At 38.8% G+C, this 24,791-nt stretch overlaps 1 protein-coding gene across 1 annotated transcript in view; it reads right to left on the reverse strand.

Annotated features, from left to right (window-relative positions):
- Positions 1 to 644: 644 nt before the first annotated feature.
- PIK3CB (phosphatidylinositol-4,5-bisphosphate 3-kinase catalytic subunit beta) overlaps positions 645 to 24,791 on the reverse strand; it is a 74,220-nt gene continuing 50,073 nt past the window's right edge. The window contains 5 exon segments of the mRNA XM_059388329.1: positions 645 to 2,191; positions 2,548 to 2,680; positions 4,446 to 4,591; positions 6,361 to 6,484; positions 7,844 to 8,011. Of these exon segments, the coding sequence (XP_059244312.1) occupies positions 2,054 to 2,191; positions 2,548 to 2,680; positions 4,446 to 4,591; positions 6,361 to 6,484; positions 7,844 to 8,011 (709 nt within the window). The 3' untranslated portion in view covers positions 645 to 2,053.

Here is a 24,791-nt window from a genome sequence, read left to right on the forward strand (position 1 = left end):
GTGCCCCTCATTTCCCTTTCTTACTCTTGACATTCACATTCATTGATTTGGCATATATTTACCAAGGCTCCCTATGGCTGAGGAGATTCCTCAAACAGTAGTGCCCACTTGTAGCTGGCAATGTTCAGCAGTCTCCAAACCCCTGACCTGCAAGACGTAGTGCATGTAAAGGTAGACTGCTACCGGACAAAGATCCTTGAACAAATCTATCCTTCCACAGTGTTATTCCTGGAATTCTGAGTCTGGGCCAGCTCTTGGAATAGTCAGTTCAGAGGTCAGTCTCTATCCTTAGCTGACATTTCTAAGAAACTATGACTTGCTCTGACCATCTGCCTCATGGAAGAGAGCTACAAAGTGGCTATAGTCTGGCCTTGGCTTGGGTACTGAGTCACTGAAAGGGCATTCTCCCCAACCTCAGGGTGCCTTGCCAAGATATGAAAACCTGATAAGCCTCAGCCTCCCACCAAAGTCCAAGAGGCCTCCCACACTGCCTACTGGGCTGAGAAGTAGAGAGAGAGAAGTCAAAGAGACCATGAGCCTCAGTCTGCTTCTCAGATTGATTTGTTTATTGACTTGATGATCTCTTGGGGTCCCAGTGCCGAGACCCAAAGGCCTGTGCTGTGCATAAAGAAAAAGCCCACACATCCCAAGAGCAGCTGAAACCAGCTCACCCATTTATTTGACTGAGAACATGAAGGAGAACAACAAAATTAAACAATCTTTAATAAAATTCCTATAGAAAACTCAGTCACAGGGTAAATACTCAGTTCTCTTTCTCATGTCACTGAGGATTGAGAGCTCCCAAAAGTCTTTGGAGAAAAAGCAGTAGTTTTGCTGGATATTGCCAGTACTCCGAAAGAGCATCCATTTACACATTCAAACCAGTAGTTCTTATTGCACATATTAACATTATTTGCCATCTAGCACCCTAAATGTATGGTACCTCAACAAATAAATTAAAGAATTCCATGTGGCATGAAACCATTTCAATTTGAACTAATATCCTTGAAAAAATCACATTATTACAAGTTTTAATAAATACAGTAAGAACAGCTGGCATTTTACTAAAATACTGAATTTTAGATCTGGAGATGATTCTATAAATAGTTTCTTTTCATTTGCTTTTTGTCTTGGATGCATTTGCTCAAGTATTATGCTCTATGAAGTGAACTCTTTCATAGATACCATGTAAAACTGAAATTACTATGTGCCTCATTACAGAAGCAACTGGAAGAACTGGATCTCATACAGTTAACTAAAAAAGTAACAAGAAAAAGCTCTGCTTTTTGTAAAACTTTAAAAAACAGAAAAAAACAAAGATATGTCTTTTTATATAGAACTCCCACTAGAAATTTATAAATATATATGCAGCATATATATTATATTTGCCTCATGAGCAGATTTTCACCAAGTCTGGTAGGAATGATGCGGTCATGGTAGATAAATATCAACAAAAGAGTTACTCTTTCTAAAGATTTAAAGGTTTCTTTTGAAAAATAACAATAACTTCAAATTATGTTATAATTTATAGATGATATAATTTAAAAAGGGAAGAAAGATACCTTTCTTTTAAGCCTCATTTGGAAAGTAAGAACAACTACCAGTCCCCAGGTGTGGATAAGTTGGCTGAGTGATAACACTTGGTCACAATACAAAAAGAAGTATTTACACCTTTCTGGAAAAGTACCAAATACTTAAAAAGAAGAAGAAGAAGAAGGAGGAGGAGAAGGAGGAGGAGGGGGGGGGAGGAGGAGAAGAATAAGACAGAAAACAATCTCTAGTAGCATTCTTCGGCGTGCAAAGTCAGCAGGAAATGATTATCCATTATGTTGGGAGTTTTTATGATGAATCTTGGAAGCATTCAATGAAGCAGAGGGTGGTCATCGGGGATTGTTCAGATTAGGTTCTGTGGGATGCCTTGTTCTTAATTTAACTGAGTTCCAGGATTTCATTCCCTTTATAACATCTCTGGCAGGGTCGTGTTCAATTTAGTGCAAGTGCAAACTGAAAACTAAACAAAACCAACAAATACATTAGGAGCAAAGGCTGATCATTAAGATCTGTAGTCTTTCCGAACTGTGTGGGCCATCCAGTTCACTTTAGTAGTCCAGCTTTCCCTGAGTGCCTCATCAAATTTTTGCTTAAACTGCTTGAGCGCTTCTTCTTCACTCTTCCCTAAGGCAAGAGAGTCCTAAAAATAAAAGGGAAAAAAATCTGATTTCATATATCTTCCATAGTGACATGCAAATGTCAAAATCTAAGTCATACCTCCCTAGCACCATTAAGTTGTGTGTCTCATGTTCTTATTTAAATCCCTTTTGCAGGATAGAGAATGACACAAGGTAGGGTGATAATATAATCTCTGCCAAAGGGTTTTTGAAGATGACGTTTTATGATTACTGCACGACAATTACTCAGCTGCTGGGTAAAAGCAGTCTAACAAGAAATGGCTTTGTTCTATTCCCTTTGAACGTCTGAACGAAACAGGTAGGTATAGCTGAGCTTCATGCCTATGAACTCCCATATACAAAGAAAAGGGGTTCATACCTTAAGATACTGTATATCCTTGACTGATGTAAGCTCAGGAAGCCCTGCAGTCAACATCAGTGCAAAAAGAGTGATGAAGAGATTCCCATGCCGTCGTAAAATCAGATATGCATCCTCACAACACTGGCGGAAGCTTCAGTTGATGCAACAAATCACAACATGATATTAGAGAAGGAAGCAAATTTCACAAAAGAAAGCAAGAGAGACATATCTAGACTTTAATTTCTACTGAACAGTTCATTTCTGATTTTTAAAACTCTGAAAATTGTCTCAAGAATAAAATCTACATAGACTAATAAATCTGTCTAAAATGACACACACTAAATTGAAATTTTATAACAGACTACGTAACATTTACTGTGTGCTTTTTTTTCTTTTTAAAGTAGACTTGTGTATTTCTTTCTTTCTTTCTTTCTTTTTTTTTTTTTTTTAGATTTTATTTATTTATTCAACAGACAAAGATCACAAGTAGACAGAGAGGCAAGCAGAAAGAGGAGGAAGCAGACTCCCTGCGGAGCAGAGAGCCCGATGCGGGGCAAGATCCCAGGACCCTGAGATCATGACCTGAGCCGAAGGCAGAGGCTTAACCCATTGAGCCACCCAGGCGCCCCTACTGTGTGCTTTTTAATTGAGACCCCAAAACGAGTTCTAAAACAAGTGGTAATTTATAATCCATGAGGATTTCTGAACATATTTGCAGATTCTACATTTGTAGCCAAATTCCACTGTAGTCTATTTGTAATCTAACAGAGACTAATTTATTTGATTTCCCCCCAATTAGTATCAATACTTTTGCACTGCTTTCCCTCTCTCTCCTCTTTCTATTTTTTAAATTTTTTTATTTTTCCTCTCTCTCCTCTTAAAGACAGTTATTCAAGGGGCGCCCGGGTGGCTCAGTCAATTAAGCATCTGCCTTTGGCTCAGGTCATGATCCCAGAGTCCTGGGATCAAGCCCGGCATTGGGCTCCCTGCTTAGTGGGAAGCCTGCTTCTCCCTCTCCCACCCGCCTGCTTGTGTTCCCTCTTTAGCTGTCTCTCTCTCTGTCAAATAATAAATCAATCTTAAAAAAAAAAAAGGACCATCCAATACTATTTTCCTAATTTTGCCCCCCCCAAAAACCCCCAAAACAAATAAACAAACAAATGAACACCCAAGAGGTATATTCTGCAGAAACTCGAGGCAGAAGTAGAAATGATAATAGCAATCACGTGGCAAGCATATAGTATAAGTTGGTCACATCACATTACTTAACTCTAATTATCATAATTGCTCTAAATTCTTTTTAAAAATATTTATTTATTTGAGAGAGAGAGACAGAAAACAAGCTTGGAAAGGGGTGGAGGGAGAGGAGCAGACTCCGCACTGAGCAAGGAGCCCTGACAATGGGGCTTAATCCCACGAAACTGAGATCATGATCTGAGCCAAAATTAAGAGTTGGATGCTTGACTGAGCCACCAGCTATTCCAAAATAGCCCTAAAACTTAATTATTTTTGTCCCTATTTTAAGACAAAAAGACAAGTAATGTGCTTAGAAACAAGTAGTGAGGACTAGATTAGAGATTATAAAGTTCTGAACCCTGGCTCCCTTAGAATGAGTGCAAAGTGCCTGTCGCTCCCAACATCTCATTATGAAATGTCTTAACAGTTTCAGAGAATTTTCTAAGACAGATAAAAAATGGTATAAGTACTACTGGAATAAGACACAGTAACTTATTTCAAATTTCTATATTATTTCTCCTCTCTGAACCAGAACATGGATCTGACAGGCAAACTCCTCAAAAGCCCCCAGTTAGCAGACTGAATATTTACCTGATCTAAATATATCTCAGCTAAAAAATGCTAGTCTAGCTAGTCAGATGAGAAAATGTCAGATATGTTTATCTGAGGACAATACTCACCGGCCAAACTTTTCTGTGTTTCCTGTTTTTCCTTGTTGAATCACATGAATGAAATCATAGGTAAGAATAAAAGGCACCCGTTCCCTTTTAATGCCAAATTTAGACTTGAAATTTCCAAGAATATGTCCAAAGTCAATGTGGAAGAGCTGGAAAACAAACGGCACTTAATTTCTATTGTTTCTTTAGTTCCAAAGAGAAAGGCAATATTTCAGCAGTCTTAGACTCAACACCACACTGATCCTCAACTGAGCCCTTTTTTCACTCCTTTTATTGACATATAGTTGAAACACAGTATTACATTAGTTTCAGGTGTACAACATACTGATTTGATAACTACATACATTACAAAATGTTCATGAGCCCTCTTCTCTTTTCAAAAGCTATTGGGTCACTTGAGAAGAGTGTTTCTATCATTCAAAGATCTTTTATACTCAGTAATAACCCAGACCAGCTATTGAACTGCATTTACCCAGTGGGAAAGACAAATGCTTAAAAAGTGCAAGTTAAAAAAAAAAAAAAAAAGGAAGAAAGAAAAAGAAAAAGAAAAATGCATCCAAATAATAAATATGTCTGATTTTAAAAAGTCAAATAGTTCTACATATCAAACTATTTTGGTCAATATTTCTACTATGGAAATAAAAAGGAAGCCTTATAGCCCCCTCAACACCCTGAGTGCTACTATTTAGAGGTAACTTCTCGCCACTCTTTCAGGGGTTTTTCCTCCACTTTTTTTTTTTTTTAAAGATTTTTATTTATTTATTTGACAGAGAGAAATCACAAGTAGACAGAGAGGCAGGCAGAGAGAGAGAGAGAGGGATGCAGGCTCCCTGCTGAGCAGAGAGCCCGATGCGGGACTCGATCCGGGGACCCCGAGATCATGACCTGAGCCGAAGGCAGCGGCTTAACCCACTGAGCCACCCAGGTGCCCCTTTCCTCCACTTTCTAAAAATGAAGCAAATTATGGATGGTAAAGACTTAGTACTTTGTGGGGCGCCTGGGTGGCTCAGTGGGTTAAAGCCTCTGCCTTCGGCTCAGGTCATGATCCCAGGGTCCTGGGATCGAGCCCCGCATCGGGCTCTCTGCTCAGTGGAGAGCCTGCTTCTGCCTCTCTCTCTCTCTCTGCCTGCCTCTCAGCCTACTTGTGATCTCTGTCAAACAAATAAATAAAATCTTTAAAAAAAAAAAAAGACTTAGTACTTTGTGTGGATGTAATACTATACAATGAGGCACTACTGTGCCTCGTAATTTCTGGTTAAATCAATACTCAGTGTTTATACTGTTCAGGCTATGTAAATCCATTTCAAAGCTAAGTCATGTGGCAACAGTCTACTACAACTATATTTCCTTTTTTGCCCATCTTTTTCCTTGACAAAGCTTTTTTTGGCTTAGTGTCCTAGGACCACCTCAATAATTCTTCCCCAAATCATTTTTAAAAACTTTTTTAGATTTATTTATTCATTTGAATGAGACACACACACAGAGAGTCTGGGGTGGAGGGAGAGAGGTAGAAGGACACAGAGTCCCAAACATACTTCCCACTGAGTGCAGGGCCTGAAGTGGGGCTCAATCCCATGACCCTGAGACTATGGCTTGAGGTGAAACCAAGAGTCAGACACTCAACTAACTGCACCACCCAGGTGCCCCTCTCCCCAAATCTTATATTGAAATGTCATTTTAAATAACTGCAATAACTTTTCAAACAGTAGATAAGTGTTTATCACCTTACTTTAAGCAAACAACCAACAAATATATGAAGCAGATGTGGTATATGAAACAAGGTTTGGGAAATAAAAGGAAAGCATGAAGACATGACTCCAAGAATCACTAAAGAACCTGCCTGGATTGCACAAGAGACTGTGCTGTATATAAGTAATAGCATCACCGAGGCCCTTAGCAGATCTAGGGAGCAGCTCACCTGGCCGGTTTTTTTGACCATAATGTTGTCACTATGTCTATCACCAATCCCAAGGACATAAGAAGCTACACAGTAGCCGGCACAGGACAAGGTAAACTCCTCAATGGCTCGGTCTAGGTCATCCCTGAAAAAAGAGAAAAAAATAAATAATAGAATCAACAAAGGTTTTCAGTCTCCAAAAGTACAGGATGAGATCCAATTCACACTTGCTTCCTTTTTAATTGTGAGTAGAAAGGCAACACGGAGCTGCCATGAGCTGCAGTGAATACAAAGGCAATATGGAGCTGCTATGAGCAGAACATTCTGGATCAGCCAAGAGAGGGAGGGTGAACACTGCAGGAGCAGAGCAGAAAGGAGTCAGCAGGAAGTCTCCAAGACTTCAGATAACTGGACCTCAGCCATTCAAACTGCTATGTCCTGGGGACTGAGATTCACTGGGGTTGGGAGTAAGCTCAAATACATAACAAGAGGAGACTGTCTGCTTTGCTGGCTGATGCTGGACTATAGGACATTTTTTGGTCAGTTTTGACCTAACCCTAGGTAAGAATAATTTAATTCCATATTTAAGAGTTAAGTATTATAGTTACAACACTTTAAAGCACTAACTTAAATTAGAAGTTAATAATACAGACCCTTTACAGACAAGGTCTTAAGATCAAAATTTGAGGGACGCCTGGGTGGCTCAGTTGGTTAAGCAACTGCCTTCGGCTCAGGTCATGATCCCAGCGTCCTGGGATCGAGTCCCACATCGGGCTCCTTGCTCCGCAGGGAGCCTGCTTCTCCCTCTGCCTCTGCCTTCCACTCTGTCTGCCTGTGCTGGCTCTCGCTCCTCTCTCTCTGACAAATAAATAAATAAAATCTTTAAAAAAAAAAAAAAAAAAAAAAAGATCAAAATTTGAAAACTAATCCTTACATTCAAGTCCTTTGGTTTTGCCAATGAATAAAATATAAATCTGACTTTTGAGTCTTTAGCCAAAAATACCTGCAGTGTTTCCCCTCAATGTGAAATTCCTTGTGAATTTCACAAGGAATTCAATGTGAAATGTCCATGATACTATGTCCAACAGAGTAACCAATAATAACACAATTCCCAGCCCTGTTTTTTTTTAAATTTGGAGCAATCACAGTCTACAAACTCACTTACTTCTACTGTAAAAATCTACTGAAAACTTACTAATAAGTTTATACATTCATATAATTACAGAAGCTGACAAATTCAAAAAATTAATTTAAAATTTAAAATAATAAATTATTAGATTGTAACTACTACAAGGCTCTGAAATTTGATCTAGATGAAGCAGAATTTAATGCTAACCATCTGTGAGCCTTTAGGAAGGCTTATTTGTCATTCTGATCTAACCTGAAATAAAGCAATAAATAACACTAACATTTCCTCTAGGACAGATGATTCTACTTGAAAGAACAGTTATTTGTTTGGCTATTTGTTCGGCTATTTGTTCAGAAGAATGATAAACAAACTAACCCAGAATTGTATTCTTTAAGCCAGTTCAGAAGGGCATCTTTGTTGAAGGCTGCTGCAGCAGCCACATTGCTACTGTTCAGCTGAATGTCAGCAATTGTTTCAGAGGTGCTCACAACTTCAATGAGGCCAGAGCGATCTCCTGTCGCTAAGCAGCCATAAGGCAGCATCCTGAAAGAGAAAAAAAATGGGCATAGTCACATGTATATGTTACTCATAAAATGAAACTTTAACAGAGTAAGCTTCTTCTTTGATTGTTTTTTAAGATTTTATTTATTTATTTGACAGACAGAGATCACAAGTAGGCAGAGAAGCAGGCAGAGAGAGAGAGGAGGAAGCAGGCTCCCCGCCGAGCAGAGAACCCGATTCGGGGCTTGATCCCAGAACCCTGGGATCATGACCTGAGCCGAAGGCAGAGGCCTTGACCCACTGAGCCACCCTCTTCTTTGATTTTTAAAAAGCTTTATTACTATTGATATGCTTGCCATTTCTGTTTTATTGTCATATGGAAAAATAAAAGTCCTATTTTCGGTTGGGGAGGGGAATCTCCTGGCCAACAGATGAAGTAGTTTACTAGAACTCCAATGTACCTAGATGTATAATTTGTTATCCAGTTATTCTAGTGAAATATTCTATTTGTTTGTGCAGATGGACAGAAGTGTATCAGATAAAAGAAAAGTCTTTTATTTTTATTCTAAACCATCCATAAAGCACCAATAGGTGCCACATAGCAGGCTAAGCACTTTACACATTACTTTTATTAATGAATGGCAACTCCATCTTTCCAGTTGTTCAAGATGACAATCTTAACGTCACCTTTGACTCATTCTCTTATGACCAGGATTTACCTATCTTGAAAACATATACTTAAGACTTCTCTGCCTCCAGCTCCTACTAGACCAAATCACCATCAACCCTTACTCAATTATTCAAGTTTCCTTAAGTTTCCTCAAGTTCCCTTCTCCCACACCATGGTTTGTTTTAAATGCAACAGCATTGGGCGCCTGGGTGGCTCAGTGGGTTAAGCCGCTGCCTTCGGCTCAGGTCATGATCTCAGGGTCCTGGGATCGAGGCCCGCATTGGGCTCTCTGCTCAGCAGGGAGCCTGCTTCCCTCTCTCTCTCTCTCTGCCTGCCTCTCCATCTACTTGTGATTTCTGTCAAATAAATAAATAAAATCTTAAAAAAAAAAAATGCAACAGCATTTAAATGCAACAGCAATATAATCCATATAAAAAATATACATATTATGTCACTCCTCCCCATCAAAAGCTCTGCATTGGCTTTCCACCTTAGGGTGAAAGCTAACATGCTTGCCATAGCTCACAAGGCCCTTCACCTCCTCTTGTCTCCTCCCCTTGTTCACTTTATTCCTACTACACTGGCTTCCATACTTTATTTAACTACAGCAGGAACAAAATTCTCTCATTCCATTTTCTCTGCCTAGAACATCTCTCCCCAAGACCTTTATATGACTTACTCCCTTATTTCTTTGAAGTCCTTGCTGAAATGTTTCTGTCTCAGTGAGAAATTCCTGATCATCCTATTTGAAACTATGAAACTATCTGTGACATAACACTATCTCTTCCCTGTTTCAATTTTCCTCTATAGCCCTCTATACTATCCAGACATCTTGTACACTTTGTTTCTTTATTGTTCCTCTCTCCATTATTGGATGGAAGTTCTTCCCCGCAGGGATGTTTGTTCCTGGCTGTATCCTCAGTGCCTGAAAAAGTGCCAGGCACAAAGCAGACTCTCAGTGAATATTTCTGAATGAACAGATAAATTTAACAACAAAATCCCTGTAAGGTAAGTTCCCAGTTTACAAATGAGAAACAAAAGCAATTTGCAAAAGGCCATACATTTAACTAAGCAATTGATCTAAGACTTAAAACTAGGCCTGCGTGGCTCTAAAATTATCTTTTAAACCCAAAAGTCTCTGGAGTCACTGACTATATAACAGGCCTCTCAGACTGCTCTTGCGTAAAATAATTTTTACTAATTGATAAGGAGCATTCTGCTCTGAATCTCATTTATACAATTATAGAAAACTATAGAAAAATTATAGAAAATAAAAATTTTCACGTATCTCTTTTAATCATTTTAAGGAGATTTTCTTTTATGACTTAGGTATTCACATTCTTCCCCTATTTATTAGGGTTTTAAATATTTACCTTAGTGACTTATATGACTTCTTTATATTATCCTTTTCTTCTTTTGGTTATAAATACTTTCTTCAGTTTTTTGTTTTTGTTTTTAAAGAGTATTTATTTATCTATTTGACAGGGAGAGAGGGAGAGAGAGAGAGCCAGAGAGGGAATACAAGCAGCCCGAGTAGGGGAGGGAGAAGCAGGCTTCCCATTGAGCAAGCCCTGATGCGGGGCTCAATCCCAGAACCCTGGGATCATGACCCAAGCTGAAGGCAGATGTTTAACGACTGAGCCACCCACACGCTCACCCCTTTATTCAGTTTTGTAAACACTACATTATCTTTACAGCACCTCCAAACTAGAATGTGATACTTTGGGAAGTTCAAATGAAAGGTGACTACAGAAAATGCAATGGATGGGATTCTAGAACTCAATAGATATATGGGTACAGCTATGTGCCATGCATCATATTTGCTGTTGGTGATACAGAAAGGAGCAAAAAAAAAGCAGTCCTTACTCATACAAAATGCATATATTATCTTTGTATGAATGAGAACTGCCATGAGAACATGTCAAGAGTTAAAAAGATCTCTATGAGGAGGAAGGACAGCAGGGCTGGAGGAAAATATAAGGGGAATACAAAAGCAAGGTGAGACTATGCAGGGCCCTATAGGTCATGTAAGGGATTCTGTCATTCTCTAAAAGCACTGAGAAAGCTTTGAAGGACTTTATGAAAGAGGGGGGTGTTTGTGTGTCGGGAAAATGTATAAATGTATTACTGTAACAACCCAATTAAAGAGCCATATTTCATTAAATAATCCCTAAGTTTCCATACAACCAAGAATTCAATTATTTTATGCCTCTTTTAGGCACTTTCCTAGTCTTAACAAAAGAAGTCTGGCAGAAGAATTGTCAAACTACATGTTGGCAGCCTGATATACCAGTACACTGCTATATATTTGCATTATTAATTTTTTCTTCTCCTTTTAAAAAGTTACCTTCAATAAGAAAAGTAGCTTGGAGCATGGAAGCTTTCCCAGCATCCCTGTCCTTCTCATGACACAACACATGTGAGGTAAACAGTGCATGGTTAAACTTTGGCTCACTTTCCTGCTTCTCCTCCCACCTCATTTGCAGCCAAACTGGGCAAAAATCCAACAACTTCCTCTTCAAAAGCATGCAATAATAAAAGCATTCAGTGTCTTGAGGATGAAAATCTCACAATGGGAAGGAAAAAATATCCTTGTTAGACAGACAGTTTGACAGAAGTCAAGCTGGGGACAAACTCCCGGAGTCCTGACCATCTTACATGGGCCCAATTTGCACTCAACTTCCACACTTCTTTTAAAGGCTCTAACAACTAGTAATGTTTCTCTTCCTTTGTCACAATCTCTGACCCAAGGAGCAATTTGTTGCCTTTCCACTGAACAAGAATTAAAATATAAATTCTAGGGGCACCTGGGTGGCTCAGTCGTTAAGCATCTGCTCAGGTCATGATCCCAGGGTCCTGGGATTGAGCCCTGCATCAGGCTCCCAGCTCAGTAGGAAGCCTACTACTCCCCTGCCCCACTCCCCTTGCTTGTGTTCCTTCCCTTGCTCGCTCTCTCTTTGTGTCAAATAAATAAAATAAATAAATAAATAAATAAATAAATAAATAAATACAAATTCTACAGCAGAGAGGATGGCAGACCCATAACCCTACTCTCAGTGGGTATGTAGAAAATTTTCTCCAGCCTTGACTCTGACACATCAACCCAAATCAGAATGGTACCAGAGACCCTTGCTTCCAAAGGAGGAAATTATAATTCCTTTACCTAATGTTTGCATTGCTTCCATCTTCTTCCTTAATCCTTCCTTCCAAGATTACTGATACCAGTGTCATTACAAAACTGTTTATTAGCACTCTTAAAAGGGAACTAAATCCCATTAATGTAATTCAGATGTAAAGTCACAATGAAGACAGCCATCCAAAATTCAGGGAGTGGAAGAAGACTGTCAAATCTACCAAAGTTCAGATAGATTTATATATAGACCACCAGTGAAACTTGACAGAAAAGGCTGAGTATCTATTATTTATTGACTGAAAGAGGTCAGAGAGTTCTAACATACTGATGGCTTACAAATGTTCTAAAATTTGACATGACAGATACCAAGAGTATTTTTGAGACATCAGAGAAAAATGAAAATGAGATATACACACTTTCATTCATGCTAACATGGTACTGTTACAAGTACTAAAATATTCTGGTCAAAGTAATAAGTATAGAATGTACCTGAAGATTTAAGATTGAAGTTAGAAGAGTTTGTGCTACTTGACCGAGTTTAACCTCAACAGCTGGCCAAAAGAAAACAAACAACAGGAATACTGGAACACGTATTTATAGAAACAGTAAAAAAAAGTTTGGTGAGAAAAAGGTATTCATTTAGAAATGAACCCTAAAGAATTATAGTTCTACATATTTTAAAAACATGGGGTCAGAGTACAAGAAGTCAGCAAAGATCTCACTGAACAGACGAATTCCTTTTTCTTGTTAGACACTTGTTGCTTCCCATAAGAGAAACATTAGGTTTGTTTCTAGCACTCCAACAAGTGGTTTCCTCCCTTTGCCTGAGGTCACAATGAACTTCATTTGAAGCTAAATGAGCTTTACATTTGAGTAGAATAGGTAAAATAAAAAAGCTAAGAGAAAAGAAAAGGATTGGGGTTTTTAATTAGGCTGATGGAACTGAGACAGGCAAACCAAAGGGACCCCATGAAAGCAAAAGCTGTTTTGTTCCTTTTGCTTTTTTTTCCTGCTTCTATTCTTGCAAGGACCTGCACTTCTGGCCTACAAATTGCCTTAATGCATGTCTTCCTTGTAAGGGACAAAGTTAATGGTATCTTTGGACTCCTCTAGCACTGTAGGTAATATCTAAACCACTGTGCTAGGCATCTTAAAGCCAAGACCCTGGCCTCAAGTAATAAGTGACTTATGATGGACACCTGGACCTTGTCCTTATTCTAACTGGTTCCTGGATACCTGAGAGGACACTTAGGTCAGACCACCATCCTCAATAAAACTCCCCAGCCCCCGAACAAAGATAAGACTTGGGTTCCTTTCCTTTCCAAGTGTCTGGGACAGTCCATCTGTAACTGCTCTCCCTATTATCCTCAATAAACTCTGCTTTCACCTCCTGCTGGCTCCTGGTAAATTTCTGTCCTGCATGAAGCCAAAGACCCTCTTGGATGGTCTTGTGCGATCCCTCCTGGGTCCCTTGGACCTGGCTTGTAGGCATCAGAACTTTACTTTTTAATTCATTTTTTATTTAATTTTTTGAGAGAGAGACAGAGAGTGGGTGGGGGACGGGGGTTTGCAGCAGGCAGAGGGGGAGAGAATCTTGAGGCTCCATGTCTAACATGGAGCCCTGACATGGGGCTTGATCTCATAATCTGAGCTCAAGAGTTGAAGCTTAACAAACTGAGCCACCCAGGCTCCCTGTACACATTGAAACTTAAAAACAAAAATTTTACCTCAACCTTTCATAACTGAACATGACTCCCCATATGCTCTGAATCTCCTTTTAGCAAAGGAGACCACATTGTAGCTTACATGATAATTTTGGGAAAAACCAATGAATTACTAGACTAAACTTGAAAAGTCTTCCATTTTTACGGGATAAATCAAGTAAAATCAGGGCGTCTAGGTGGCTCAGTCAGTTAAGCAACTGCCTTCAGCTCAGGTCATGATCCCAGGGTCTTAGAATCGAGCCTCACCTTGAGCTCCCTGCTCAGTGGGGAGCCTGTTTTGCCCCTGCCTCTGCTGCTCACCCTGCCTGTGCTCTCCTGCTCTCTGTCAAATAAATTAATAAAATCTTTTTAAAAAATCAAGTAAAATAATTTTTGCAGGAGTTTACTTTATAGGAAGGGTCAACAAACTTTTGGAGATTAAGCCAGATAGTAAATATTTTAGGCATTGCAGACTACCCAATTCTGCAGTTACAGCATAAAAGCAGCCACAGACAGTATGTAAACAAATGAGCCGTGGTTGCATGCCAATAAAACTTTATATACAAACAGTGGGGGTTAGGGGGTGCTGTAAACCAGATCTCTCTCTGGGTTTATGTCTTTCAGGCAGAGTTCACAATCACTCATTCCTCTTATCTATACTGTATTTCCTATGTGTATGTGCTTGACTAAAAAAAACTTGCTGCCTATTCCAAAATAATTCTACTTTTTACATAGCTATATTAGAAATTCCTCCCAAATTAAAAGCAAAACTCTGTCATTTGTGATACTCAAAGGGTCCTCTTTAGATAAACCATAATCTTACTTCCTTATTTCAGTCACAAGTCCCATAAAAGTAACAATGCCAACACAAACTATTCTTTCTACCTCAACAGCATGGAAAGATCTAAGACTAAAACTCCTTTAAAGAGGAAAAAAAAAAAAAAAAAAACAGAAACAAAAACAAATCAATGAAAAGTTATGTATTTGAGGCACCACAACACTTTGATAAACAAAGGGTTATAGAGCTGCCTCATCATGATTGCTTTCTTGCTTCTACTAGTAAAATGAAAAAGTGCCATGAAGTATACAGTCTGATGGACCTAGATTTAAGAGTCTTGTGCTCAGGGAGCCTGGGTGGCTCAGTTGTTAAGTGTCTGCCTTCAGCTCAGGTCATGATCCTGGGGTCCTGGGATCGAGCTCCACATCGGGCTCCCTGCTCAGCAGGAAGCCTGCTTCTCCCTCTCCCACTCCCCCTGCTTGTGTCCCCTCTCTCACATTGTCTCTCTCTCCCTGTCAAATAAATAAATTCTTAAAAAAAAAAAAAAGTCTCACGCTCTTTAGTCGACTGAGCTAGCCAGGCTGACAGACCTAGATTTGAATCAGGCTCCTTCACTTAACATTGTTTAACCTTTGACAAATTGTCTAAAAGCCCTTGAGCTTTTCTCATCTGTTTTTTTTTTTTTTTAAAGATTATTTATTTATTTATTTGACAGACAGAGATCACAAGTAGGCAGAGAGGCAGGCAGAGAGAGAGAGAGAGGGAAGCAGGCTCCCTGCGGAGCAGAGAGCCCGATGCGGGGCTCGATCCCAGATCCCTGAGATCATGACCCGAGCCGAAGGCAGCGGCTTAAGCCACTGAGCCACCCAGGCACCCCAATTTTCTCATCTGTTAAAAAAAAGTAACACAATCTCACAGTTTTAAGTTACACGACATTACATATGTGAAAACCTAATAGAACATCTGGCTCAGTCAATAAATAGCAAGTGTTTTAAGTTTAAAAAATCCTAAAATATATTTAGTAATGAAAACAATTCAAGTTTCAAAAATTATTCAAAAAACGCTCTTATAATCTTAAAGGGATAAAGTCAATGACAAGTAAAATTGTTTACAGCAAACTAGTAGACTAAGCTGCTATAGATACTAAAAAATGCGCGCCTGAGTTGCTCAGTTGTTAAGTGTCTGCCTTCGGCTGGGGTTGTGATCCCAGGGCCTTGGGATGGAGCCCCACAACAGGCTCCCTGCTCAGTGGGAACCACTCCCCGTGCTTGTGTTCCCTCTCAGGCTATGTCTCTGTCAGATAAATAGATAAAATCTTAGAAAAAAAAAAAGATAAAGTCAAAAATGTTCCATAAACAGTTATAGTTAATGAAAGAAAAAAGCTCTGGGTTCCAGAAATAGATTATTCATAGCACTGACTGAGGAAGTCACTGACTTGGTTGACACTTTAATGTCCATGAGAAAACAGATACATTGTTGTGCCCAGAAGAGACAGAATCTGGACCTGAGATCCTAATACAAGGCTGAGGATCTGAAAGGGCTTTCAAGTGTCTGAAACAGGAACTAGAAAATATCTGCTCACTGATCAGAAGATGTAGCATGAAAGTCTGCCATCTACCTTGAGCACTGGATGGGGGGAAAAGTTTCATGAAAATGCAAAAACTCAAGACTTCCTACATTCTCGTGAGATCCAAGTATAAACTACCTGTGAAATCTGAGAGCATGAAGGCAAAACGTTAAAATAAAAGCTGACTGATCGTGTGTAAAGACCTTGAGAAACAGCACAAATTAAACTCAAACCCAAAATATTTTGAGAGGATACTTTCACACCCTATGGAGCAAAGGACACTCAGAGAAAACACAATCCACACTAAAAGGAATTCAAAACCAAATTTTGTCAACTACACAACAAAATGAAATTGGACAATGTAGAAGAGAAATTTAGTGAACTAGATGATTTAGTGAACTAGAAGACCAAATATAAGAAACTACAAAGAATGTCACCTAAAGATGGGAAATAGGTAAGACAGGTTAAGAGAGATGCAGGACAGAAAAGTCCAACACACCTCTACCAAAGTTGCAGAAGACTATGAAGGTGGAAGTAACGCAATATTGAAAAATATGGATACATTTTGTAGGAACTAAAAGAAACCCATATGCCAACAAATTGCAGTAAAAACTGCAAAAAACAAAGGCAAAGAGAAATTTGTTTTCCACAATGGGCAAAAAAAAAACAAACCCCAAAAAACAAACAAAAAAAACTATTTAGACTGACAGCAGTCTTTTACAAAGTAACAGAGGTCAGAATACCATGGAATAACATCTTCAAGGTTTCTAGGGAAAGCAGCTATAAATCTGGATTTTAAAATTCTATAACTAGGTGATGTCTGCAAAAACAGGTAGTTAAAAAAAGGAAGCTAAAAATCTGGTCTTTCATTAAAAGCAACAAGAACACTAGCCAAAAAATGTCAGAATTGACTATTTAAGTAATATAGAAATGTAAGAAAGAGTTGCAGCAATCAGCAAGTGTTTATTGAAGAAAATAGCTGAATCTCGGCTGTTTTATATCATCACATAGTTCAATTTCCCACCTTCCCAGTTCCACAGTAGACTTGACAATGAATAGTCCACAATCACAGTGCATACAGTAATCTACTAGCCATTAGAGGGGGCAAAATGGGGTTGGAGGTCCTTTGGCCCCATTTCTAGAGCTAACATTCTTCAAACTCTCTAGTGGTTCCCAGGAAGAGCTCACTCACAATTCTCTGTTTCTCTGATCTGAATCAGACCTCACCTACTGTGAAGTGCCGTTTACTGTGGTGTTTGGGGGGAAAAAAATTCACTATCAACTAACACTGCAGCTATCTAAGGGGTAAGTAAAAGCGGAGTAAGTAACAGCTGGGCAAATAACAGGCTAACCAAAAAGCTTAGAGGAAAAAGCTGGGGAGTTAGGTGTCCATATAGGACAGTAAAAAACTCCAACATAATCATAGAACTCTACAAAGCCATATGCATGGATAGGGTTTTACGCATACCCAGGGGAGTGTACAGTGCAGTGAAGAATTTAGATGGTCATAGTTATCACTTCTTGCTAACATTCAGACATTACACAAGTTAGGGCTAAGAACCAATTCTGAATTATCTGGCTGGCTGCTGAAGGAACTACCCTAACACATAGAGTCTCTCAGTAAAGAACGGAAAACTTACAGATTTCAGGGATTCAAGGAAGCCTTGGTCAAATACTAGTTGACCAATAAAGTAATCAAGAAGAGAAATCAGTAACCACATATGAGCATACAAACTTTACATATAATTACTTCAGATAAAACATTAAATAAACAGACCGCAACAACACAAAGAATTATTAGAATCTGATTTTCAGAGCTGCCAAATTATTTAAAGTGTTTGGTTTCAACAAAAATGTGTAAGACATACAAAGAAACAAGAAAATATTACCCATACATAAGAAAAAAGCACCATATAAAAAATGTCACCAAGGAAGCCCAAATGCTGAACATTTCAGACACAAATTTTAAAACTCCTATCTTTTTATTATTTTTTAAAGATTTTATTTACTTATTTGACAGACAGAGAGAGATCACAAGTAGGCAGAGAGAGAGAGGGGAAAGCAGGCTCGGCTCCCCGCTAAGGAGAGAGCCCAATGCAGGGTTCAATTCCAGGACCCTGAGACCATGACCTGAGCCAAATGCAGAGGCTTAACCCACTGAGCCACCCAGGTGCCACCAAAACACTTATTTTTTTTAAAGACTTTATTTATTTTAGATAGAGAGGGCATACATGCAGAGTAGAGGGAGCAACAGAGGGACAGAATCTCCCAGCAGACTCCCTACTGAGCATGGAACCTGACATGGGTCTTGATCCCATCACCTATGACATCACATTTTAAGGGGCAACTGGGTGACTCAGCTAAGCATCCAACTCTTGATTTTAGCTCAGGTCATGCAGGGTTGTGAGACTGAGCACCAAGTCTTGGGACTCCACACTAAGCATGGAACCTGCTTAAGATTCTCTCTCTTGCACCTCTCCCTCTACCCCTCCCCCCCAATAAATAAAAAATAAAAATAAATTAAAACATCTATTTTAAGTATGTTCAAAGAACTAAAAGAAACCATGTCTAAAGAACTAAAGGAAAAGTACAAAAATGTAGAATCATCAAATAGAAACTATCAAGAGACACTAAAACTTTCAGAAGAAAACATAAATATAAACTTTCATAATATTCTATTAGGTAATGGCTTCTTAAAACTGACACCAAAAACATAAAAAAAAAGAAGAAGAAGAAGAAGAAATAGGGGCGCCTAGGTGGCTCAGTGGGTTAAAGCCTCTGCTTTTGGCTCTGGTCATGATCTCGGAGTCCTGGGATCGAGCCCCCGTCAGGCTCTCTGCTCCACCAGGAGCTTGCTTCCTCCTCTCTCTCACTGCCTGCCTCTCTGCCTACTTGTAATCTCTGTCTATCAAATAAATAAATAAAATCTTAAAAAAAAAAAAAAGAAAGAAATTGAATTTCATCAAAATTAAAAACTTTGCATCAAAGGACACTATCAAGAAAGTATAGAGACAACCCACAGAATGCAAGAAAACATTTGCAAATAATTTATTTAATAGTGTTTAGTATCTAAAATATACGAAGGGGTGTCTGGCTGATTCAGTAGGAAGAACATCTGACTCTTGATCTAGGGCTCATGAGTTTGAGCCCCATGTTGGGGGTAGAGATTACTGGGGGGGAAAAAAAAGAACTTAAAAAAAAAATGAGCAAAGGACTTAAATAGCTGTGTCTCCAAAGAGGATATACAAATGACCAGTAAGCACATTAAAAGCTGGCCAACATCCTTTGTTATTGGGCAAATACAAATTAAAACCAGAATGAGAAAACTAACAAAACTGCAAGCAGAAACTGACAAATGCCAATTATAATGGGAGGTTTTAACATATCTTCGAAGTGAAAATTAAGTAAAAATTTGATTGAAGTATAGATTTGGACACAGCTAACAAACTTGATAAAATACACTGATTTATAACCTTACTGCTAATAATTACAGCATATGGAATCTTTTCACTCACAAATAGGATTTTTGAAAACTGGACATTTTTATTAAAGCATAAAGAAATTCTTTTTTGTTTGTTTTAAGATTTTTTTTTTTTAAAGATTTTATTTATTTATTTGACAGAGAGAGATCACAAGCAGGCAGAGAGAGAGGAAGGGAAGCAGGCCCCCTGCTGAGCAGAGAGCCCCATGCGGGACTTGATCCCAGGACCCCGAGATCATGACCTGAGCCGAAGGCAGTGGCTTAACCCACTGAGCCACCCAGGCGCCCCTGTTTGTTTTAAGATTTTATTTATTTATTTGTCAGAGAGAGAGCGAGAGCGAGCACAGGCAGAGTGGAAGGCAGAGTCAGAGGGAGAAGCAGGCTCCCCGCGGAGCAAGGAGCCCGATGTGGGACTCGATCCCAGGAGGCTGGGATCATGACCTGAGCCGAAGGCAGCTGCTCCACCAACTGAGCCACCCAGGCGTCCCGCATAAAGAAATTCTTAAGAAATGTGATATTTATACTGACCACATAATTCTGACAATAAAGAAATAAAATAAAAAACCAGAAACAACAGCAACAAAAAAAATCCAATGCACTTGGAAGTTATAGTAATTTAAACTAGATCAGGAGTGGAGCCACTGGAAAGATGGTAGCAGAGCAGGAGGACCCTAGGCTCACCTTGTCACATGAATACAACTAGATAACTATCAAATCATTCTAAATACCCCAGAAATCGACCTGAAAACTGGCAGGTAGAGAAGAGGCCATACTGAAGAAGGTAGAAGTACAGAGACATCACGTGGGAGAGAAATGGACTGTGGCCACTGTGGTGGGGAGGGAGCTATTATGATGGAGAATGGAGACAGATTACCACACAGAGGAGTGCACAAGGAAAACCAATCCCTGTAGCAATTAGCTTGGAAAACAAGAGAGCCCAAATTTTGTGACATCTTAAAATCAGCAGGGCATAAAGCCTAAAGTTCTAAAGTTCAGCACTGGGGCTGTTCCTGGAGAGAAAGCAGGGCAAACAGCCTGCCACAGAGAGCCTGGAAATAGCTATCTGAAGAGTGCATAGGGTACAAAATAGGGAGGTTATTTGTTCATCTTGAAGCATCCCAGAGAAGCAGGCTTCAAGGACAGACCCCTCCAGAAACAAATAAACTGGCAGGCACCCTGCACCTCAGCATAAGTAGAGCCTCCTCCCGGAATGAGCACAAAGGCAACACCCACTACCTAACTCGCTTATATCAAGTCTCATCTCCCCGTGCTCTTGCGGACCTGCCCTTCCCAGTCCTTCTTGCCTTAAGCCCAGCACAGTAGGACCCCTCTGTCAGAAGAATGCCCCAAGCCCCTTCTAGAACAACATCTCCCCACTCAGGAGTTATGCAGGGCATTGATTCCAGAGCTCTAGTTAAAATCACATTCAGGCCAGGAACAAAACACTGCCCAAAAAACGCAAAGAGAGCTTCTGCAGATGACTAGCCTTGATGATAAAAAAAAGCCAGGGGCACCTGGGTGGCTCAGTGGGTTAAGCCTCTGCCTTTGGCTCAGGTCATGATCTCAGGGTCCTGGGATTGAGTCCCGAATCAGGCTCTCTGCTCAGCAGGGAGCCTGCTTCCTCCTCTCTCTCTGCCTGCCTCTCTGCCTACTTGTGATCTCTCTGTCAAATAAATAAAATAAAATCTTAAAAAAAAAAGAGAGAGAAAAGAAAAAGAGCCAGGGTACAATAGCACAGCACATGCAGCACATGTTGGAGACACTCCTGGAAGTGCCAGGCCGTGCAGAACAGGGGATACTACACTTCAGGGCACTACAGGACCTCTTCTTAAGACCATTACCCTCAAGAACAGGCGATGTAGCCAGCTTTCCTAACACATAGAAGTAGGCACAGCAACTTCAACAAAATAAGAAAGAGGAATCTGTGCCAAATGAAAGAACACAACAAGGCCAGGATTACAGATCTAAGTGAAACAGAAATAAGTAACATGCCTGACAGAAAATTTAAAGTACTTATGACAAAGACACCCCCTGGACATGGAAGAAAGAGTTGAAGACCCTTAATACAGAGATTTAAAAAATAATCAAACAGAGATGAAGAGTGCAATAAACAAGATTAGAAACATGCTTGATGCAATAACAGCAGGCTGGAATAGCAGAGGAAGGAATTAACGATCTAGGAGAAAAAATAATGGAAAGAAATCAAGATGAATAAAAGAGAGAAAAAAGAATTATGCAAAATGAGAATAGACTTAACGAACTCAGTGACTCCATCAACTGTAGTAACATTCACATTACAGGATTCCCAGAAGAAGAGAGAGAAAGGGGGGCAGAGTATTTATTTGAAGAGATAATAGCTGAAAACTTCCCTAATTTGAAGAAGGAAACATATCCAAATCCAGGAGTCACAGAGAACCCCCAACAAAATCAATAAAACCAAACCCATGCTGAGACATATTAAAATTAAAATGGCAAAATATACTGATAAAAAATTTTAAATGCAGCAAGACAATACCCAATTGATAAATTTTTGAATACATCTGAAACTAATGACATACTATATGTTGGCTAACTGCATTTAAATAAAAAATTTTTTAAAAAGCAGCAAGACCCCATAAGGCTATCAGAGAATTTTTTATTTATTTTTATTTTTATTTTTTTATTTTGAGAGACAGAGTATGAGTGGGGATGGGAGGGAACAGTGAGAGGGACAGAGAGAATCTTAAGCAGGCTCCATGCCCAGCATGGTGACCAACACAGGACTCAATCTCACAACATGAGATCATGACCTGAGCCAAAATCAAGAGTCAAATGCTTGAGTCAACTTGCTTGTCAAAAAGTCAGTACAGAATAAACACAACTAAAGGGAAATCATAAAGAGGTAATCAATGATAAAATAGAAAAAAGATCAACAAAATTACAAGCTCCTTCTTTTGAAATACTAAGCAGCACACCTCTAGAGTAACAAAGAAAAACAGTGCACATAAAATAATTTTACACATGCAAAAAAGGAGAAAAATTAAACACAGAAGAGATTTTAAAATTAGGGTGCCTGGGTGGCTCAGTGGGTTAAGCCTCTGCCTTCAGCTCAGGTTATGATCTCAGGTTATGATCCTAGGATTGAGGTCCACATCGGGCTCCCTGCTCATCGGAGAGCCTGCTTCCCCCCCTCTCTCTGCCTGCCTCTCTGCCTACTTGTGATTTCTCTCTCTGTGTGTCAAATAAATAAATAAAATCTTTAAAAAAAAATTAAAAGATGCTGTTATAAAAGATGTATGATAATAAACCTTAAAACACTGATGAACTGGACAATTTTTAGCCTCTAAATTAACTCAAGAGGGAAAAAAAATCTGTTGAGTCCAATAACCATTAAGAAAAATCATAGTCAAAAAGACCTGGACTCGGGAAAAAAAACAACACCAGAACCAAATCTTCGCAGAGACGGAAGAGGGAAAAGAACACTACAAAATAAAATATAGAAGAGTATCTTTCTTTTAAAAGATTTAATTTATTTATTTGGGAGAGAGAGAGCATGAGAGAAAGCATGAACAGGGTAAGTGGCATAGGAAGAAACAGGTTCTCTGTTGAGCAGGGAGTCCTATGTGAGGCTTGATCCCAGGACTCCGGGATCATGACCTGAGTCAAAGACAGATGCTTAACTGATGGAGCCACCCAGGCACCCCCTAGAAGAGTATCTTTAATGATAACTGCACAGAGAAAACAATTTTTAAAACTTAACTAAGAGTATAAACCTTAAAGGAATCTAGGTAATTTATAGAAGAGAGAAAAACACAGTACTTTTCAACACTGAAAACACAAAGAACCAAGCTATTTATAAAAGAAATGCAAATTTAAATTTTATGAGATACCACGATATATCCGCTAGATTTGCAAAAAATCAACAAGTCTGCTTGGCAAGGAGATATTTCTGGATGAAAGTGTAACACTTGTACAACCATTTGGACAATGGTGGTCAATGTAAAAATACACATGCCTTATGATGGAGCAATTCCACTTCCAGCTATATAAACTAAACATCTCTTCTATATGTGAAGAGTGAGCTGTTGAGAAGTGTTCAAACTCAAGCTTTTGTTATTCTTGAAAAAACAATCAATGTAAATAGCTAGTAACAGAAGAATCAATGTAATCAATGTAAATAGCTAGTAACAGAAGAATGGATACATTTTTATATTTATTCAAAGTATTAGTAAAGAAGTGAAAGTAAGAAATTAGATCTTCACATATTAATCTTAATAAATCCCCCAAAATGTTGTGAAGACAAAAAGTAAAAGTTGCATGTGATATAATAGCATTTATTTAAAGTTTAAAACATAGAATAGATATCAAAATATAGTTAAAGCCTAAAAGTATACATATTACAAATTTAAAACAGTGGTTAATTCTCAAACGTGAGAAGGCAGAATGGGATAAGAATGCATTAACTTTATCGGCGTGTTTAATTCCTTTTTTTAAAAAAGTAGGAAACATGTTAATAACTCTCATTTAATTGCTAAAGATATATTTATTAAGTCCCAATGTAAAAATATAAAAATAATAAATTATTTTCTGTACTTCCATGTATGAAATAGTCCACAATTTAGAAAAATAAAAGAATTAAGTAAAAGAGGAAAAGGTAAAACCATCAACTAGCATAGAAAAAAGTTTAAAACTGTATGGACCTATATTACTAAAAAAAAAAAAAATGTTTTTTTAAACCTTAGTTTAAAAAAAAAAAAAAAAAAAAAAAAAGAATACAAGCCCACTGAAGAAAACAACGGAAACAGGTATACGAAGAGTGCCTGACTAGCTCAGTTAGTAGAGCGTGCCACTATCGATCTCAGGGTTGAGTTCAAGCCACACACTGGGTGTAGGAATTACTTTAAGATGTTAATAGGGTGCTTGATGGCTCAATGGGTTAAGCCTCTGCCTTCAGCTCAGGTCATGATCTCAGGATCCTGGAATCAAGCCCTACATGGGGATCTCTACTTGGTGGGGAGTCTCCTCCCTCTCTCTCTGCCTGCCTCTCTGCCTACTTGTGATCTTTGTCAAATAAATAAATAAAATCTTTAAAATAAAAAATAAAAAAATAAAATGTTGAGAAAAAAAAAGAAAAAAAGAAAAGAAATAGGTACATGAAGGGTGAAATTGTCTTTAATTACATCACCCAGAAATAATGTCCATTGCCATTTTAGTTTGTCAATATATTTTTTAAAATTTATTATTCCAAAATTGTTTTGGAAGATTTTATTTATTTACTTGACAGAGAGAGAGGGAGATCACAAGTAGGCAGAGAGGCTGTCAGAGAGAGAGGGGAGGCAGGCTTCCCACTGAGCGACTCGATCCCAAGATCTTGGGATCATGACCTGAGCGCTTAACCCACTGAGCCACCCAGGCGCCCCAGTTTGTCAATATTTTAGCATGTCACTTTTCAGTGAGTTTTTTTTTAAATTTTATTTATTTATTTGGTAGACAGAGATCACAAGTAGGCAA

The sequence above is a fragment of the Mustela nigripes genome, chromosome 2, assembly GCF_022355385.1.
Source record: "Mustela nigripes isolate SB6536 chromosome 2, MUSNIG.SB6536, whole genome shotgun sequence".
NCBI classification, from domain to species: Eukaryota; Metazoa; Chordata; class Mammalia; order Carnivora; family Mustelidae; genus Mustela; species Mustela nigripes.